Source organism: Camellia sinensis, chromosome 14 (genome assembly GCF_055761805.1).
Source record: "Camellia sinensis isolate YWXY chromosome 14, ASM5576180v1, whole genome shotgun sequence".
NCBI classification, from domain to species: domain Eukaryota; kingdom Viridiplantae; phylum Streptophyta; class Magnoliopsida; order Ericales; family Theaceae; genus Camellia; species Camellia sinensis.
Genome location: NC_138974.1, coordinates 70,314,357 through 70,335,920, shown reverse-complemented (window position 1 = coordinate 70,335,920; position 21,564 = coordinate 70,314,357). Strand labels below are relative to the sequence as shown.

The window sequence follows — 21,564 nt, the reverse complement described above, 5'->3', positions numbered from 1 at the left end:
GAACATGGTCGGAAATAGCAAATGTTAGAGTTGAGTTGGGAGGGAGGAAGGGAGGAAGAGAGGGAGGGGTGTGTTAGTAATTTAATTGAAGGACAGAAATGTAATAAAAAAAATTTAGAGAAAAGATGTGCACTTAATTAATCAAGTGTGTGGAAATAGAATTTCTCTCCAAAATGTCTATTCTTCCATAATGGTGTATCTTATTCCAATTTTACCTTTCTCATTTAATATGAACACAACAATTTTATAAATAATTTTAACTTAATTAAAAATTAAAAATCTAATTATAAAATTTTAAAAAAAATCATAAATAACAATTGTATCGAAGCAATTATAATATAAAATACATCATTTTTTGTTATCTCAAATTATGATTTTTTTTTTTTTGATATAAACAATCTAAAAGGGGTAATTCTATTAAAATTCTATTGAGTTATGAAAAATAATGCTACGACAAATTTATATATTTTTCAATGCATGAAATAGTTGATGAATCGTATACTTATGATTTTTTTTTAATTTCAATAATTAAAAATATTTTATTATAAAAAATTATATAAAATAAATTATTTGTGACATTTTTTGTTCATATTTTAATGAGAAAATAAAATTAAAATAAAATACAATTATGAATAATTGAATTTTTTTAACAATTTATAAATTAAAAAAGAAAATAGGACTTATTTATTAATATTGAAATTTGATATAACTCAATAGTAATTTTCAAAACAAAATAAAATTTATTAGTAATTTTTTTATTGTGATTTATGGTTTTTTTTTAAATACAATATCATAATTTTTACAATTAAAAATATAATTTTTCTTGGATTAAAATATTTCTGAAATTATTGTTCATACTAAATGAGGGGCAAAAATGAAATAAGATATCTCATTATGGAATAATAAACCTTTTGAGAATATTTTATAACAAATAAGACTTAGTTGTCTATATTAAATTTAATAGGACTCAATAGTAATTTTAACAACAAAATAGGACTTATTGGTATTTTTTCTTAAAAAGAAAGTATTATTTTACTTATAAAATTTTCTATTATGTTATTGATTGGAAACACTATGTGGATAATGTTGCATAGCCTTCGTTTGGGATGTGAGTTGACTTTTTAGCTATTTTAACTTAGGGCTAAAAAATTTCATTTGGGATAAATTTTTTAATTTTTTTAACTTTTGTAAAAAAAAATGAAATGGCTATAGTTTAGATGTGACATTTTATTTTATTAAATTAAAAAATTTATTTTATCTTTTTGTGACTAAAATAACCCAACTCAAACCAAACCTTCATGCCAAACATCACGTTCGAGACTATTAAATCATATATGGCCATAATTTACAAGGATACTATTATTACATCATTTTCATATAACTTTGTATAAAAAATTTGATAGTCTAGTATTTTTTATTGGTGGAGGCTTCCTACGGGAGGGTCCAGTTGAGTGTTTTGTGGGTTCAACAATAATTCATCACACTAAAAACATCATCACTAATAGCACTAATGCATTAAAAAAGTAAAAAAAAAAAAAAATACAACTCCAAGACCAAAACATCACATCATTAATGGCGGAACCCACTGCCACCTAATTAGTGGGAGCACTAAGTATTTTTCTTTGTGGGTTCACGTTATCTCGGTAATCCAAATCAGTTTTACTTTTTAGTGTCTTTCATGAAATTCACGCAAAAAAAAAATTAACATGTTTAGTTATTAGTAATCATATGCTCAAATCATATTTATTTTTAAAAAATAAATAATTTATTTTTAAAATTATAATTATTATTTTTTTTAAGACAAAATAATCCAAATTTGTGACTATATATTCGATCAATTTACCTTCTTCTTTTTTACATGAATTATTTACTTGTAGAATACAAAACTCTCCAATTCAATTAATTACTGGACTAAAGGAACCCTCCATATTGTAATTGAGCTGGACAATTTTTTTTTAATAATCAAAAACTGTATTTTAAGTAAGGATTTTTTGACTTACTCTAAATAAATAAATTTGATAATCAAATGACATCTCCTAATCACATGATCAAAATAAACGGACAAAGCTTATAAGAGTTAAAATTGAGTTGAGCATTTGGGTTGAACTTGAGGTCACTGTTGTGCGCAATGCACATTTATGATTGTTGGTCTTACTTTGATAATTTAAATTATTTATTTTTAAAAAAAAAAAATGAAATCAAATTGATCAGATATTGATAGTCTCTTCATCAAATCATATTTACATCTAAAAAATGAATATTTATGTATCAAACTGAATCCAAATATTATTTGATAAAAGAACTATCGATATCCAATTAACATAAAATTTTTGCATATATGTTCTACTTTGATATTCCTTAAAAATTAAATAATTTAAATTATCAAAATAAAACCTAAAATAAATCTTACAAACTGCACATATGCTACATCCTCTACATAGCACCACAATTTTGATCCCTAATAAGGTGGAAGAGAGAGAATAAAAAGAGAAGGGAGGAAGAGTGTGAGTCCGGCCCGCCTGTTGCTTGGGGTGGGCCCCACCCGGTTAGGCCTGGGCCATCATTTTAAAACTCGGCCCATTTAAAGCCCAACCCGAGACCCAATTTTGTTTTTACTAAAAAAGAATAAAATTTTAATAGAAAAAATAAAAAAAAAATATTAAAAAATCTTCAAGTCCGACCCAAGTCTGAGCCTAGGCCCAAGTCTAAGCTCGTCGGCCCGGCCTGTTCAAAGCCCAAATACCCCTAAACTTGAGCTTATGTGTAATTTTCTGACCCATAAATCAGACCGATCTAGGCCAAATCTACACCCTTACCTCAGGTAGGACATACCAACCTTGGATGCGGATTAGGATTAGGTCCCCTCATGGAAGGTTCTAGAAACTGTGAGTGTTTTTTAATGGTCCGGAGTGGAAGTAGGTGCTGTATCTTTGGGAACAAGTATATATAGACTCGTTGTACTTGAGAGAGTGTGAAAGACGAAGCTTACCCTCAACTACCTCGTAACACAGAGAGTACCGCGTAGATTAATCACAAAGAAAGATAAAGAAAGATTCTTATATACATTTATTATGATTTATTATATTATATTATGTCATGCATATTATCCAATTTTTTTATAGGTATATTTGATTACTATGCGAGGACTTGTGAACCACGTTGTCAATGACGTGTGTTGTCCTATGAAATTCATTCTCGCTTGCTGATTTAGACTATTTTGCTGATTTAGACTATTTAATTTAGACTCTCTTTATTATTTAACTTGCTTTCATATTTAATTACGATCAATTTTATTATTATTTAAAAATACATATATTTTAAGGAGGTGATTTTTTCGAGGGATATTCTAATGTACAAGTGTATCATATGCACTTTAATTATATCATTTTATTCTTTAATTATAATTATTTTTTTATAATTATGACATTATTTTAGTTATAACTTATGGATTCTTTAATTATGCATCATGTTGTGTTTAGTTATAATTTTTTTTTAAAAAAGTTTGACTCAAACAATTAAAATTATGTCTTTTTTGTTTTTAGTTATAAGATACAACTATGTGCACCATAGTGTTTTTTTTTTTTTTTTTTTTTAATGTAACTGTTTGATGTAGTTATTGTGACTTTGGTTTACCTTATGAGGTTGAAATAATTTAAATAAGGGATTTTTAGTTTAAAATTTTTGATATTAAGATTTTATAAGATAAAAGATATGTAACATTTTTATAATAGTTGGAGTCTCTCAATATTTTCATAGAAATTTTTAGCTCTTCATAGAAAAATTTTAGAGCAATTTCTCTGTGACAAGTTAAAATTTATCTAATAATATTATTGAGAAACCTTATCTAATAAGAGAAAATATATTAGATCTCTCTTACTATCCAAAGTTAGAGAGAGATGTTTCACTAATTTTTCTTTTAAATAAATTGGGAAAAAAATTTGATCGTGAATTACACTCACTAGAATGTACACTGTTTTAGGGATTTTTTTTTTTTTCCTAAAAATGAAAGTTTTATTGCAAAAAATATTATAAGAGTCGTACCAAAATGTTTTTAAAAAATGTCACTAATCAATGCATTTTAGGGACAAAATAATTTGGTACAAAAAAAGTTAATTTTTGAGACAAAAAATTTAATCTTAAAAGGATAATAATTGAAATATTCAACTTTGTTACTAAAATTACAATAAAGACACTTTTAGCAACTAAAATAATTTTATTTTCAAATTTTAATCTCTAAAATTTTAATTTATTATAGTGGCTAATTATCACAAAGTTTGTGGAGAAATGGTTTGGAAATACTTTTCAGATCTTGGGAGACGCTAATGATCCTCAGCTAGTCACCTAAAAAGACACAAACACTCCGGTTGGGGGTGCTGGAATTAGCACTCCGACGAACAAGTCAGTTCTTGTACTCAAAATAGCTTGTCTTCTAAGTTAAGCAAAAAGTGATTGTTACATACCTTTCTAAATTTGTGGTTTCTTGTATTTATACTTGCTTTTAGGGCCTCGGGGCCTGAGTCTACTTTTATCCCATTTCCCATTTACTTATTCGGAACTACTGATCTCCGACTATTCGGCCTTCCTAACGTATTCGGCATCCTAGTCACGCAATATGAAGCCGAATAATATCTGATTTCTAGGGTACGCACCTGCCGACTCTTCTATTTATTCGGCTCCCACAATTGCCCCCAAGCACTTTACCAACAACAGTTGGCTACAGTGCTTGGTTCCGAATTTCGAAAATTCAGAGCCAAAATTCGACGGTTGGCCTCATCCTCATGCGGATATCTAAGCGCACCCCTTTTAGTCGTCGTATTGACTTCCCGCTCCCTCGTACGTATCTATTTATTGTGATTTAAAATTTTGACGTCCTTTCGAGTATGTATTTTATGACGCTCGTCGCTGGATTGCCTTTTGAATCGTCCCTACAACTCTCTTCTCCGATAGCCTCTTCGTCCTTTGTAAGTTCTCTCCTTCCTTGCTTCAAAGATTCTTTCTGGTTGATTCCTTCCTTGGCATATTCTTATAAACTGTAGGGTATGACGAAACATTTAAAAGACCTTCTCTCGTCAGATCGAATTGCTGACTTTAAACACCATTTCTCCATTCCTGATGATGTCCGTCTGTCGTTTGTGATAGACGGCACTCTTGATATGGAGAGGGAGGACAAAACCACGATTGTCTTTCCTCTTTTGTCAATCGCAGAGGGTGGAGTCTGTTTTCCCCTTCACCCGTTTCTTAGAGCTGTGCTTCGCCATTGGGGTTTAATCCCTTCCCAATTCAATGTGAATTTCTTTAGAATTATAATGGGGGTTATAGCGTTCAACCTTCGCCTTAGAATTAACCTTGGCATTCCAGCCATCCGGCATTGTTATGCCTTGCTAAGTCTTCTGGTCGGCACGGGCGTTTCTTCCTTAGGGCCAAGGATATCGACCATCAGCTAATTACTATGCTTTCCAGTTCTGGGAAGCGAGTTGATGATGTTATGGTCGTTGTCCAGGGTAACTGGGAATTTGGCGAAGGGGAGGATCACGTCAACCCTATTCCTAGACGGAGGGACGAACCAAGTGGCCGATTGCCTTCTCGCTTATATTATTTGTTCATTTTTGTTGTAAAGCCTCTTCTTTGAAATGTTACGACTTGGCTTGTGCAGGGAACGATTTGAAGAAAGTCCTGTCTTCGACTGACGACGCCGTTCTTTCGGATATCAAAGTCGCACTCAAGTATTTCGGCCGTCAAAGTCTTCAGAAACAAGGGAGGGCGGCCCACGTTCTGCTTCGTTATGAGCCGACATATACGGCCTTCTCGGCGGCGGAAAATATCCTGGTTCTAGAGGGTGAAGATTCTCTTATCGCTCTTATTTTGTCCGACTTCAAAAACTTGAGGCAGGTTGGTTTTGAAGGGTCTGATTCAGAGCGGGATGTAGCTAATGTTGCCGAATCAGATCAGTATGAAACCGAGTCTGACGAGGTATTGAATTCGGTCGATCCTCTATCCACGTCGGGCCGAGGGGATCTTTCACTTGACGGCGTTTTTCACGGCTTAGAAGATCTTCCCGCCGCAGGCCCCGAAGACATGGCCGGGTTAAGCCTGACAAAACTTGCCAGGGAGGCGAATGCAGAAAGGTTGGCCACGCGGCGAAGAGCGGAGGCCCTTCTGTCTGAAGTACCACCCGCCACCGAATCGCAACTCTCCCTACCTGTTAGCGAATCAGAGTCCCTGCGCGTTATTGAGGTGGAGACAGCAAAAAATCAAAATGCCGAATCTACTTTGATCGTGCAGGCCGGCCAAGAAGTTGAGGAAGAGGCGGAGAAACGCCCTGCCGAGTTTGAGGCCGGCTCAGAAGAACAAGGTGGCAAACGTCCTCGATTAGAGGTATCGAATGTGATCGTTCCTTTTGTCATTCAGCCGATGATAAATAACACCCCGGTTTCTTCTGATGCTTCAGGGCTTAAAGATCCAGAAGTCACATTCAGCTTGGCTACGTCTGTGTCGTTGCCGTCTGACAGGGAGGCTTTCCGGGTGGAACCAAATCTGAATGCGACATCACTAGCCGCCTAATCGGCATTTTTGGTACATATTCGAACTTTGCTTCACTTAATCCAAATACTGTTGGAGTTATGGTTTTAAATTCTTGTTTTGCAGACCGTCGGAAGGATAGCCGATATGGGCCGTCGATGTCGCCATCGTGACGCCGTCAAACAAATTGGTCGTTTACGAAAGAAAGTTGAGGGCCAGAGGAGAAGGGCCGAGGTCGAAGTTTTGAGGGCGAACAAGGAAGCCTCAAGGGCTAAGGCCGAGGTGGAGAGGGCTCGTAGCGCGGATCAATTGAGATCGGATGCCGAGAAGGAGGCGGATGCGAGCAAAGATGCACTCAAATTGGCCCAGAAGGCGGTCTCCAAACTGGAGGCTGAGTTGGCTGAAGTGAAGGCGGCGAAGGAAACAGCCGACTCGGAGGCTTCCAAAGTATTCGAGGCCGGGAAAAATGCTGGACTCGCCGAGTATTTGGACCAAGTGCCCAAGTTTGAAAATCGGGGATTCAAACATGGCTAGCACAAAGCGCTTGCTGCTGCTAAAGTTTCATTGATTATGCCAATACCATATGAGCAAGTGGATGTTGAGCCATTGGAGTCTGATTCCAATGACTGATCTGGGCGACTGACATAGTTTTTAGGATGTCGAATGTATTTTTACAGTTTTTAATTTGGTATTTTTCATGTGTTGCTACAGTCATAGTTTTTTGCTAAGCATTTTCATGCGGGCTTGTAGCTTTTTGTTTAGTAATTTGCATATATAAAATTTCATGAGTTGTGCTCAACTTGATAAGAAAAATGTTGTTGATGAATGATATTGCTTTCGGTTATGGTTAGATTGGCTGCTTAGCTTAGGTATTTGACCGGCTGGATTAGTAAATCTGTCATTGCCTTAGCCAGGGCACGAGCTTGCGAAGCCGAATGGGCCTAACTCGTGGGCTGGCTGAGGCACAGATTGATTAGCGCTTGCGCTTGAAAACATGGCCTAATCGATTCATGAGCCGGCTGGGGCAGTTGAGCCGAATAGATTGATGAATCTGCCCTTACCCCAGGCGGTGCATGATCATTCGGGCGCCGGATAAGACGACCTTAAGAACTTTGAAGAATCGATTCGTGGGACGTCTGAGGCATAGATTGATCGGCGCTTGCGCTTGAAAACATGGCCGAATCGATTCATGAGCTGGCTGGGGCAGTTGAGCCGAATAGATTGATGAATCTACCCTTGTCCCAGGCGATGCATGATCATTCGGACGTCGGATAAGACGAACTTAAGAATTTTGAAGAATCGATTCGTGAGCCGTCTGGGGCACTTGAGCCGAATATATTGATGAATCTTAAGAATTTTGAATAATCGATTCATGAGCCGGCTGGGGCAGTTGAGTCGAATAGATTGATAAATCTGTCCTTGCCCCAGGCGGTGCATGATCATTCGGGCGCCGGATGAGACGACCTTAAGAACTTTGAAGAATCGATTCGTGAGCCGTCTGAGGCACAAATTGATCGGCGCTTGCGCTTGAAAACACGGCCGACCAGATTAGTAAATCTGCCCTTGCCTTAGCCAGGGCACGAGCTTGGGAAGCCAAATGGGCCTAACTCACGGGCTGGCTGAGGCACAGATCGATCGGTGCTTGCGCTTGAAAACATGGCCGACCAGATTAGTAAATCTGCCCTTGCCTTGGCCAGGGCGCGAGCTTGCGAAACCGAATGGGCCGAACTCGTGGGCTGACTGAGGCACAAATCGATCGGCGCTTGCGCTTGAAAACATGGCCGACCAGATTAGTAAATCTGCCCTTGCCTTGGCCAGGGCGCGAGCTTGCGAAGCCGAATAGGCCTAACTTGTGGGCTGGACAATTGTCATCCGTGTTTTGACGTTTGGGATTACTGACGTTGCCTCGGGAGAGCTGCATACATTGAAGGATAAATGGGGCGGGTGCACGCCAGGGGCCCTACTTATTTCCATTCAGGCAACTTGAGAGGGACGAAGATTGGCTGAATTAGACGCCGCAATAAGTCGCAGTAGCGAGCCTATGCGTATAGGAAGAAGAACATCCAAGGATTGGGAAACACAGCAGCCACTTAGTCGTCGAAGCAGATCGCCCCGAAAGGACAGGCAGCAACGGGAAAATTCTCTGCGCCCGCGACCGAGAATCAAGCCCGATGCGACGCCACGACCGTTGAGTTTTGCTATTTTTGCGAGAAATAGACCAATGACGGAGGCGGATTCTATTATTACAGACCCAGGTGTGGCAGTCGAGTTCGCTCAACAGATCTTCCCGTCAGAAGTCCAACAATCGATGGTCGGACGTCAAGATTTCGAAGTATTTCGAGACAGCATACATGGGGCCGTGAAAGGACTATATACTGCTTATGAAGTCGGCATGCGTCTGCGAGAAGCGCAACGTGAGAGTGAGAAAAAGGACGAAAGGAATCGCGGTCCGGAGATTCGCGCGGAAAAGGCTGAACGTGAGCTTCGGGAGCTGAAGAATGTTCAAACGAGCGCATCGGTGGCGGCCGGTCAATCTAAATTGGTCGTTGAGGAGAGAGTGACCCAATGGACCTCGGGTTATGAAAAGGGGTTTCAGGACAGCCTGAAGGTCGGGATAGAGAAGACCAAACGAGACCTTGCCGAGGAGGTCTGCCGATGTGATCATAGATTCAAGCACGGCTGGATCAAGGCCCTTCAAACCGAGAAAGCTCTCGAAGCCGTGGGCATTGATTCAGCTTCGCCCCTGTATCATCGTCACTACTTACCCTATTCCGATTTCGAAATTGAGAGGAGCAACGATGAGGGTGCTGAATAAATAGACTTTGGAACGCGAGAACAGACTTCGCGCCGAACAAATAGAATTTCTTTTGTTTTCAACGTTCGTATTTGGTCTTGAAATGTTATGTGCTTAATTAAACGTATTATTTCAACTTACTAGCAAGTTTTGTGTTGCATGGTGCAAATGTTTAAACATGCATTGACCGGCTCAAATTAAGAACAATTCTCAGTGAATATTTATTCGGCCAGTGAAGTGGTCCGAATGCATCTCTCACAAAGGCTCCGAATCCGGAGACTATTTTGGCCAATCGTGATATCCACGAAGGGCGCTCCGAATTCGGAGTCTTAATCGGCCTTAGAAGGCTTAATCAACCTTAAGAGGCTTAATCGGCCCTAAGATGTCATGCGCCAAAAGGCGCTCTGTAACGCCCTCAAAACAATAGATAAAACCCATCTCATTAGATATGCATTGATATAAAATAAACTAACCATTTCTATTTATCAGAGTAATTCTTACAACTGTATTACATGTTAATAACAAAAGTAAATGCCCTAAGGGCTTACAGCTTTCCAAGTTAACACTTGGTTACAAAAAGAAGAGTACTAACTCAATACATATTTAGCCCTTGGCTTGAATTTACATGTAATACATCAAAATAAACAAAAAAATGTCTTCAACTCTCATCATCATCCAAGCTATGTCCTTGGAGGTGGCATACTACCTGTACCTGAAAATAATGTTCCATAAAGGGTGAGCCAACGCCCAGTAGAGATATGCTAAACACAGTATGAGCAATAACTAAGACATTAGCAATTGATAAATGTTCAGTTTCCATAAACCAATTCATAACTCAATCTCATTTCATTTCAGTTTCCATTTCTTATCAATTTCACAATTCACATCAACGGCTCAGAACCTGGCCAATCCTTTATATGAGACGATGACTCATATTAAACATTTCCCATTTTTCAATAGATAAACATATTAGTTGTATCAACATCTCAACAGATAAGCATACAAGTTGTATCCACATTTCAACAAATATGCATATTAGCTATATCAACACTTCCAATGACAAGCATATGAGCTGTATCAATACTTCCAGAGATAAGCATATGAGTTGTATCAACACATTATCTAACAAGCATATGAGCTGTATCAGTGGAGTCCATCCCCTATCTCCTCCCAAACAACATCCAGTTTAAAGGTCCATCCCCTATCTTCCCCTAAACCGTGGAGTACATCCCCTATCTCCTCCCACACGCACAATGCATATATACACAAAGGTCATATACACAATCAGTCAATACATAACGTTAATGTATTCTGTCAACCGTCATACTCTATGACATATTCAATTAATTAGTTTTAGTTTGCCAAATCATCATGCATTGTTTACAACAATCAAAACTACCCTCCACCGGTAGGCCAAGCAATTATTTCTAAACAGATAATAAAAGCTCCAACAGATAAAATATCAATGTTTTCAAAGCAGCGATTTATAAATCCAATTCCATCATTTCACAACATAATGAGCCAATTTCATTATTTCCAACTCAATTCCATAAGTTCACAATTTTCCCAAATTAATTATACCAATTAATTTTAAACAAGAAATTAGGACTTTTACCCCCAACTCTCGATATCAACCCGAAGGTTCCAATATCACCAACCAACAACTATATCATCATTTTGAAACCCAAAATACACATTATGAGTCCAAAATCACAAAACCCTCTTTAACACATTTTGAAACCCTAAGTCCCAAAATCAACCAACTCAACATTTTATCGAAACAACTAAACATCTAAGTCAAAGACCATAAGAGTGAGTAGGAACCCCTACCTCAAAAAATGGCACCCAACGAAGAAGATGGTGAAAATGAAATTGCTCCAAACCGCGGGTTTCTCGGATCAAAAGATAGCCTTTGACGATCAACCCAACTTTTGTGAAGACCAAAGGTGAGGAAAATACTCTAGCTAGATCAATATCTAGAGAGAATGCAAGGTTTTAGAGAGAGAGGCTCTCAAATGGCTTTTTCAGAAAAGTAAGAGAGAGAAAGGATGAGAAAAAGTGATTTAAAACTGCCTCACAGCCAACTGATATACGACATTCCTGCTCGAGCGGAAAACACAGCGCTCGAGCGTTAAGAACAAAAACTAGGTCCGCTCGAGCGCAAAAAGACCCGCTCGAGCGCCAACACACAAGAATAAAGCACATCCGCTCGAGCGCGAAAACCAGTCTGCTCGAGCATAGATTTCTCCCTCCCAGAACTTACACCCAAAGGTACTACCCGCTCGAGCGCCACCGCTCGAGCGCAAAGAAACCCGCTCGAGCGTGAAAAACACACCTGCAGAAGTTTTGCAGGGACACGAAAAACTGGGAGTATGCAATCTCCGCTCGAGCGCACGAAGACCCGCTCGAGCGGACCTCCTAAAATCTGAGTAACAAAGAGTTGAAACCAAAGCCTAACCAACCTGTAACAACTCTGCCCAATACATCCTAAAACTCAACCAAGTGGAATTAAAGGATGACAACAAGGTGTACCACTACCAACATCATGGAACCAAGTCCGGAATACAACAGAACAGTAAAAGGGCAACCGGGATCGCTATACACTCTGGATCCGGAGTCTTAATCGGCCTTAAGGTGTCATGCACCAAAAGAGGGCTCTGAATCCGGAGACTTTATTTTGGCCAATCGTGATATCCACGAACGGCGCTCCGAATCCGAAGACTTAATCGGCCCTATGGTGTCATGCACCAAAAGGGGCTCCGAATCCGAAGACTTTAATTTAGCCAATCGTGATGTCCACGAATGGCGCTTCGAATCCGGAGACTTAATCGACCCTATGGTGTCATGCACCAAAAGGGGCTCCGAATCCGGAGACTTTAATTTGGCCAATCGTGATATCCACGAATGGCGCTCCAAATCCGGAGACTTAATCGGCCCTAAGGTGTCATACACCAAAGGGGGCTCCGAATCCAGAGACTTTATTTTGGCCAATCGCGATATCCACGAACGGCGCTCTGAATCCGGAGACTTAATCGGCCTTATGGTGTCATGCACCAAAAGGGGCTCCGAATCCAGAGACTTTAATTTGGCCAATCATGATATCTACGAACGGCACTCCGAATCCGAAGACTTAATCGGCCCTAAGGTGTCATACACCAAAGGGGGCTCCGAATCCGGAGACTTTATTTTGGCCAATCATGATATCCACGAACGGCGCTCCGAATCCGGAGACTTAATCGGCCCTAAGGTGTCATGCACCAAAGGGGGCTCCAAATCTAGAGACTTTATTTTGGCAAATCGTGATATCCATGAAGGGCGCTCCGAATCTGGAGACTTAATCTGCCCTAAGGTGTCATGCACCAAAAGGGGCTTCGAATCCAGAGACTTTATTTTGGCCAATCGTGATATCCACGAAGGGCGCTCCTAATCTGGAGACTTTATTTTGGCCTTAGAGGGCTCAATCGGCCCTTAAAGGCTTGGGAGCGAGCTTGAGAAAACGAGAAGCTTTGTATTGCAACGGTGGAATATGTACAAGTATCAAGCCCACAAGTCAGGTCAATGATAGAATTTATGTAAATGTGTTGAATTCCAAGGCCGTGGCAGGCGTCTTCCTGACATGTCTGAGAGCCGGTATGCCCCTATTCCTGCGATGGATTCTATTTGATAGGGGTTGTCCCAGTTTGGACCCAATTTTCCATCGGCTGGTCTCCGGTCGGCTGGAAGTACCTTCTTTAGGACCAACTCTCCTGGCGTGTATCGACGCAACTGAACTCGCTGATTATACGACTTGGCGAGCTACTGTTGATACCGTGCCATGGATGCCAGGGCGCGGTCTCTTCGTTCTTCGATTAGAATCAGATCCAGGGCAAGCATCATGTCGTTTCGGCCCGTATCAAAAACTTGCGATTTTAGAGTTGGGAGGCCGATTTCCAGGGGTAAGATTGCCTGGGTTCCAAAGCATAGAGCAATCGGCGTTTCTCTAGTGGATCTCCTCGGCGTAGTACGATGAGCCCACAATACACTCGACAATTCTTCGACCCATTTGCCTTTAGCTTTTTCCAGCCTCTTTTTGATGCCGTCCAAGATGGATTTGTTAGAGGCTTCGGCTTGACCATTGCTTTGGGGGTAGGCCGGTGTAGAGAAGTAAGGCTGAATGCCATATTTGCTACATAACTCTCGATATACGCCACAATCGAACTGGGTGCCATTGTCTAAGATGAGAGCTCTCGGAATGCCGAATTGTGTTATGATGTTTCTCCATACAAAGCGTTTAATGTCGGCATCTCGTATATGTGTTAAAGCCTCCGTTTTGACACATTTTGTGAAGTAATCTGTCGCGACGATTAAGAATCGCTTGTTCCCTAGGGCCCTCGGCAATGGTCCTACGATATCAAGTCCCCACTAAGCAAACGGCCAGGGGCTAGTGATAGAGTTCAACCCTTCGGCCCTAAGGTGTCATGCACCAAAAGGGGCTTTGAATCTAGAGACTTTATTTTGGCCAATCGTGATATCCACGAAGAGCGCTCCGAATCCGGAGACTTTATTTTGGCCTTAGAAGGTTCAATCGGCCCTTAAAGGTTTGGGAGCGAGCTTGAGAAAACGAGAAGCTTTGTATTACAATGGTGGAATATGTACAAGTATCAAGCCCACAAGTCAGGTCAATGATAGAATTTACGTAAATGTGTTGAATTCCAAGGCCGTGGCAGGCGTCTTCCTGACATGTCTGAGAGCCAATATGGCCCTATTCCTGCGATGGATTCTATTTGATAGGGGTCGTCCCAATTTGGACCCAATTTTCCATCGGCTGGTCTTCGGTCGGCTGGAAGTACCTTCTTTAGGACCAACTCTCCTGGCATGCATCGGCGCAACTGAACTCGCTGATTATACGACTTGGCGAGCTACTGCTGATACCGTGCCATGGATGCCAGGGCGCGGTCTCTTCGTTCTTCGATTAGAATCAGATCCAGGGCAAGCATCATGTCGTTTCGGCCCGTATCAAAAACTTGCGATTTCAGAGTTGGGAGGCCGATTTCCAGGGGTAAGATTGCCTGGGTTCCAAAGCATAGAGCAAACGGCGTTTCCCTAGTGGATCTCCTCAGCGTAGTACGATGAGCCTACAATACACTCAGCAATTCTTCGACCCATTTGCCTTTAGCTTTTTCCAGCCTCTTTTTGATGCCGTCCAAGATGGATTTGTTAGAGGCTTCGGCTTGACCATTGCTTTGGGGGTAGGCCGGTGTAGAGAAGTAAGGCCGAATGCCATATTTGCTGCATAACTCTCGATATACGCCACAATCGAACTGGGTGCTATTGTCTAAGATGAGAGCTCTCGGAATGCCGAATCGTGTTATGATGTTTCTCCATACAAAGCGTTTAATGTCGGCATCTCGTATATGTGTTAAAGCCTCCGCTTTGACCCATTTTGTGAAGTAATCTGTCGCGACGATTAAGAATCGCTTGTTCCCTAAGGCCCTCGGCAATGGTCCTACGATATCAAGTCCCCACTGAGCAAACGGCCAGGGGCTAGTGATAGAGTTCAACCCTTCGGCAGGTAGATGGGTTAATGGGGAGAACTTTTGGCACTGTTCGTATTTTTTTGCATAACTCTCCCCGTCAGCTCTCATTGTCGGCCAATAATACCCCTGTGTTATAGCTCGATGGGCCAAGGAGCGTCCGCCAGAATGGACACCATAACTGCCCTCATGTATCTCTGTCATAAGCTCCTCCACTTTGTCAGGGTGCACGCATTCCAAATATGGACCAGAGAGGGACTTTTTATAAAGCCCTCCTTGCGGATCCAGATAATATCGCAGGGCTTTATTTCGCAACTTGTGTGCTTCTTTTTTGTCCTCTGGAAGTTGTTCAGAAGAGAAGAATGCAGCAATGGGGTCCATCCAGCTTGGTGCGGACTCTATAACGTTGACAAGGATTTCCTCAGAAAGGGCCAATACTCGGCTCCGGGATGAAACCTACTTTGATGGTCCGTTTGATCTCAGAATTAATGGCGGAGGCTAGGCACGCCAAGGTATCTGCGTGTGTGTTCTGGTCGCGTGTTATTTGGTTCAGTTCGTGATGGTCAAATTTTGCCAGCAAGGAATTGGCCGTTTTCATGTAGGCTGACATACGGTCGTACTTCCCCTTTAGCTGACTGATTACCAATTTTGAATCACAAAAACACAAGCAGACGCCGAACGCCGAGAAGGTGCGCATTTCGCAGACCGGCTAGAACGGCTTCGTATTCGGCTTCGTTATTTGATGCTTCGAAGCCAAGCTTGACGACCTGCTCAATTACTGCGCCGTCTGGAGACATGATTACAACTCCGGCGCCTCTGCCCCTTTGGTTAGATGATCCATCGCAGTATAATTGCCAAATATCCCCGACATAAATTCTCCAGTTCGGCTTTGGTCGAACTTCAGCCTTTGGTCGAACTTCGTCAGGTTTGAGGTTAGCAAGCTTGCCGGTGAATTCAGCAACAAAGTCGGCCAACACCTGCCCCTTCATTGCAGTTTTAGGTAAAAATTGAATGTCGTATTGGCCGAGTTCAAGAGCCCATTTTGAAACACGTCCTGATGCTTCTGCACTCCGTAGTACTGATCGGAGGGGATAATCTGTTAGCACCCCAATGCTATGTCCTTGGAAGTAATGCATCAGTTTTCTTGCCTCCATGACTAGGGCTAAGATGAGTTTTTCCAACGGAATGTAGCGTGTTTTGGCGTCAACCATTGCCTTGCTCACATAATACACTGGCCGTTGCTCCCCCTCCTCCTCTTTTAGCAGTACGGCGCTGACGGCCCTATTGAAAACTGCCAGATATAGAATGAGCGGGTCACCAGCGGCGGGTGTTGTCAAGAGAGGTACTAAGCGGAGATAGGTCTTGAGTCCGTTGAAAGCTGTTTCGCATTCGGCGGACCATTCAAAAGCCTTACCCTGCCGTAGTGTCTGAAAGAATTGTCGGCAGCGATCTGTAGACCGACTGATGAACTTGTTGAGTGCAGCGGCCATTCCCATCAACTTTTGGACTTCTTTGACTAAACGGGGGGAGCCGAGTTCCAAGATTGTTGTGACTTGCCTCGGGTTGGCTTCGATTCGTCGGTGATTGACGATGTAACCCAGGAATTTGCCAAAGCCGATTCCGAGCGCACACTTGGAAGCGTTCAGTTTCATTCTGCATTTGCGTAAGATGCTGAATGTCTTTTCTAAATCGGCTATATGATTCTGTTCTTCTTTGGACTTGACCACCATATCGTTGATGTATACTTCCATAATGTGGCGGAGTTGCTCTTTGAACATGGCAGTGACCAGTCTTTGGTAGGTTGCCCCTGTATTCTTCAGCCCAAAAGGCATAACTTTGTAGCAGTAGATTCCTCTTGGGGTGAGGAATGCAGTTTTTTCCTGGTTATCTGGATGCATGGTGATTTGATGGTAGCCTCTGTAGGCATCAAGGAAGCTCATGCGTTGGTGGCGTGCCGTCGCATTGATAAGCTGGTCGATTCTGGGTTGAGGAAAACAGTTTTTGGGGCAAGCTTTGTTCAGATCTGTGAAATCGACGCACTCTTGCCAAGTCCCATTTTTCTTCTTCACCACCACTGTATTGGAGAGCCACGTAGGATAAGTGACTTCTCCAATTGCCCCGGCGTCAAGCAGTCTGTTTACCTCCTCAACAACAGCGGCAGTGTGCTCCGCGGTTGACCGCCGGCCTTTCTGAATGATCGGCTTACATTTGGGATCGACATTCAGATGGTGCTGTGTAACTGACGGGTCTATTCCCGGCATTTCGTACGGAGTCCACGAAAGACGTCAAGGTTGTTGAGCAAGAAAGAGATCATCTGCTGCCTGTCGGCCTGATTCAGAGAGGCGGTGATCATGAAGAACTTGTCTGGGCTTCCATTGATGTCAACTCGGTCTAAACCTTCCGTGACCTTCTCATTTAGGTGCCGCCCAACGTCATCAAGGATCTCCCGATTCGGCACCTCAATGGAGTTTACTTGTAGTTCCTTTGGTGTTTTGGCGGTAAGGAGATAACATGCTTGTGCCGATTTCTGGGAGCCGCGAATTTGCTCAATGCCGTGTTCTGTTGGGAAACGTAACAGTTGATGATAGGTGCATGGGATGACCTACAAGGTATGCAACCACAATCGCCACATGATGAGATTGTACGGCGATGGCAGCGGACCAAGAATTCCACATCCACCGTTCTGGAACCTGCTCGAACGGGTAAGCTAATCTTTCCCAATGGGTACTCTGGATTGGCATTGAAGTCGAATAGTGGATAAGGAGCCGGAGTCAGGTCTGACTCGTTGAATCTGAGTTTGATGAAGGTTTTGTAATACATAACCTCCAAAGTACTGCCCTGGTCAATAAGAACGCGTTCGACGGTGAAGCGGTTTACGCGTAGCTCAACAACCAATGGATCGATGTGAGGGAGTGTTAAGCCGATCAAATCAGAGTCGTCAAAGGTGATACTTGGCGTTTCTCGGAGCCGCTTTGCGGGCGTGAGTTACTGTTGGGGGCCTGGATGTGATTGGATCGCATGCACGGCCGGGGCTGCTGACAGGCTGTATATCATGTGGACGGTGTCAAGCGAAAATGCATCCTTCGGAAAGGCAGGTGTTTTGATCGCTCCCCTCCGGACGCATTGTTGGAGACGTGTGTCCTTTGCCAACTCCTCAAGATGATCTGTTGAGGCATAGCGGCAGTCAGTTTCGTGCTGTCGGGCTCGAGATCGTCGATCATCTGCCATCGGGGGTCACTAAGAAACTTGGCGCACTAGTTGTTTGGATTTTGCTATTTTCGAGGCCAGATCGTGACGAAGGCGTTCGTTCTCAGCGATGATGTTGTCCAACCTCTGTTTGGTTTGCCTAGCTTGTACCATGGTTGCTTGTATTGTCTTTTGCGTTGGGTATGAAGATGAGCAGAGGTCCAAGGCAAGTCTTGCTGCGATGGTTTTTTGTCCAAGCAAGTTTGCAGGAGTGAGGTCATCTTGCTGTGTGGTCTCGTCAGTGGCTATCGGAGGATCTTCAGTCACGCCTGCCATGGATGTATTTGAGTATTCTCACAGACGGCGCCAATTGTGGAGAAGTGGTTTGAAAATACTCTTCAGATCTTGGGAGACGCTAATGATCCTCAGCTAGTCACTTGAAAAGACACAAACACTCCGGTCGGGGGTGCCGGAATTAGCACTCCGACGGACAAATCAGTTCTTGTACTCAAAATAGCTTGTCTTCTAAGTTAATCAAAAAGTGATTGTTACATACCTTTCTAAATCTGTGATTCTTATATTTATACTTGCTTTTAGGGCCTCGGGGACTGAGCCTACTTTTATTCCATTCCCCATTTATTTATTCAGAACTACTGATCTCCGGCTATTCGGCCTTCCTAACATATTCGGCATCCTAGTCACGCAATATGAAACCGAATAATATCTGATTTCTGAGGTACGCATCTGCTGACTCTTCTATTTATTCGGTTCCCACAAAGTTAATTGCAAAGAATTTTAGTTACTTGTCCCTAGCGATTATATCACCATAATACACAACATCTACACAAATTATTTGAATTGTATAGTTCCATAATGCGCATATCTTGGCCAAGGTTCTAGAACCGTCAAACAAGTCTTTCTTTTGAGCTCGCCCCGCACACTACTCTTTCTTAAATATTTTGTTTTTGTATTTTTTAAAACTAATTTTGAGTTTTTAAACTATATTTTTTATATTTAGTGTATTAAGATTTTTTTATTTTTATGTTTTTAACTTTTTAAACTCACTTAATCTAAATATTAGGGGTGCTTGTGAGTAGCCTCTCATCCGCCATCTATCCGAATTTAGATGAAATGAAAAAAATTAATCTGTATCTGTCCGCTTAGTTAGTGAATGCAAATTGATTAGGTTGTACTTGTTGGCAGATGGATATGCAAATAATTCACCGGTCTAGACCAGGAGCGGGACTATGTGTAATTCAATAGTGTCAATTCACACCACTGAACTTTCAAATTTTGTTTAAATATATATGAAATTTTGTTTAATAGTTTTGCATTTTAACAAAATGACCCCAATGTTTGGAGCTATTCATTATTTAGTGGTGTCAATTTTAACAAAATGACCCCAGTGAATCTAGATAAATATCACATATATCACATATATTTGGAGCTATTCATTGTATAATGGTGTCAATTTTAGCTCAGTATTCGTTTATTCATTTGCTCCATTAACGCTTCATTCTCTAACAAACATTATTGCATTCCTTCATTTGTTCTCTCTCTCTCTCTCTCTCTCTCTCTCCCTCTGAATGACTCCACTAAGGGGAATTCCTGACTATGCCACTAGTCTAGACTTTTTATTGTTTTAAGGTTTGTTTTTGAAAATTATTTTAGGGTAATTTGTTTTATTATTTTGAGCCTTATTTGAGTACAATTTTTTTTTATTCTTTATTTTTTGTTATAAAAATAAAGCTCTAGTTTTCATATTTCATAAATAGCTAATATTATCGCTAAATAAAATATTTTTTTTAAATACAAAGCATAAAAATATAATATTATTTTCTTAGGGATTGGCATATCAGATTGGGTTGGGTGATCTTCCATCTGCTATCCGTCTAAACATAGGCGAATTTGAAAAATCTCTACCCGCATTCGTTTGCCTATACTGTCGAAATTGCCTAAAATCAAGTGGAATGATTCGGGTTGGTCAATTTTGACAAATTTGTTGGCTCCGTGAACACCCCTATTAAATATATATATTTAAAAAATATAAAATTTATAAAAAAAAACTTCAAAAAATTCACTAAACACAAAAAATATATATACATAAATTTAGTATATTTTCGTATTTTTTGTGTGTTTATCAAATTTTTTATAAAAAAATTTATAAATATTTTACTTTTTAAATATATAAATAACAAATACTAAACATAAAAAAATTTAAAATTTACTTTAAAAAACTCAAAATCAAACTAATTGCGTGAGATCAATTACGCAGTGGCAACCAATAGCAATGGCCGTGACCTTTTTTCTCAAAACAACCACTACTGGAACTTTCTTACTCCCCAAGCAAATTTCTCATTTTAAACCGCCCTAATCCTATATATACACATCATCAACAAACCGTACTCAGTACAACACACTCATCACTTTTCTCACAAATAAGAAGCTTTTCTACATTCACATTGTCAAACACATACAACCCAACAACTTTCCCATCTTATTATTATTATGACCATGGCAATTCTAAAAAGAAGCAGAGAAGATACAGAGGTGGAAGCACTAGCCATGGCCAACTGCTTGATGCTCCTCTCCCGTGTCGGTGAGACTGCATCAACCAGTCGCGGTGACCGTGTTTTCACCTGCAAGACATGTAAAAGAGAGTTTTCATCATTCCAAGCGCTAGGAGGCCACAGGGCTAGCCACAAGAAGCTTAGATTAATGGGAGGAGGAGACCTTCATGTTCAGACCCCCAGCTCGCCCATAAAGGCAAGGACTCACGAGTGCTCCATATGCGGGCTAGAGTTCGCCCTTGGGCAAGCGCTCGGGGGACATATGAGGAGACACCGTCCTGCTGCCACCAGTGAAGAAGGGTTGTCCTCCGGTGCCAGTAGTATAAGCAGCAAGAGCAAGTCGTCGACAGAGGAAGCGGTGGTGCCGGTTATGAAGAAGTTGAGTAGTAGCAACATCTGCAGCAATCGAGTTTTGAGATTGGATTTGAACTTGACTCCATATGAGAACCACATGAAGATCAAGAAGTTGCCCCCTTGGTTACCTGCTTGATTTAAATTTTTGATTGACTTGCCACCAAAGTTTTAAATATTGACTGATATGTTTCTCGATTTAAAGTTTTAGTTAATTCGGTATTAAGATTTTAAATATTGATTGATACTATCCGATATAGATTGTAGTTGGATTGTAATAGTGGTATTTGAATTTATGTTTTTGTTTTGAAATTTGGTTTTACATTTTAAGACAAATTACACATCAGTGACACCTTTCAAAAATAATTACAGGTTCATGAAAAATTTTAATATTTTAATTATTAAAATTCATAAATTTTATCATTGATTTTAAATTTTTTTGTCAAATTCACATTAAATTATTATTTCTCCTAGATTTTACCGGGTCTAATTAACATTATAGAATTATTGGCTATATTACGCACCAGATTTTTTTGTTAATTGCAAGGGCAACACATTTATTTCAGAAAATACAAGAAGATTGGTCGATTGTATGAAAGATATTGAAATCTTACTTCACATTATAAATATA

The 21,564-nt window shown here is 40.7% G+C and overlaps 1 protein-coding gene across 1 annotated transcript; it reads left to right on the top strand.

Moving 5' to 3' along the window:
- Positions 1-20,416: 20,416 nt before the first annotated feature.
- LOC114294367 (zinc finger protein ZAT11) lies at positions 20,417-21,245 on the top strand. The gene has a single exon (XM_028238501.2). The coding sequence runs from the start codon at positions 20,521-20,523 to the stop codon at positions 21,070-21,072; it is 552 nt and encodes a 183-aa protein (XP_028094302.2). The 5' UTR covers positions 20,417-20,520; the 3' UTR covers positions 21,073-21,245.
- Positions 21,246-21,564: the final 319 nt, after the last annotated feature.

Excerpts from the sequence above, each read along its gene's own strand:
- LOC114294367 (XM_028238501.2), top strand. The coding sequence starts at position 20,521 with ATGACCATGGCAATTCTAAAAAGAAGCAGAGAAGATACAGAGGTGGAA.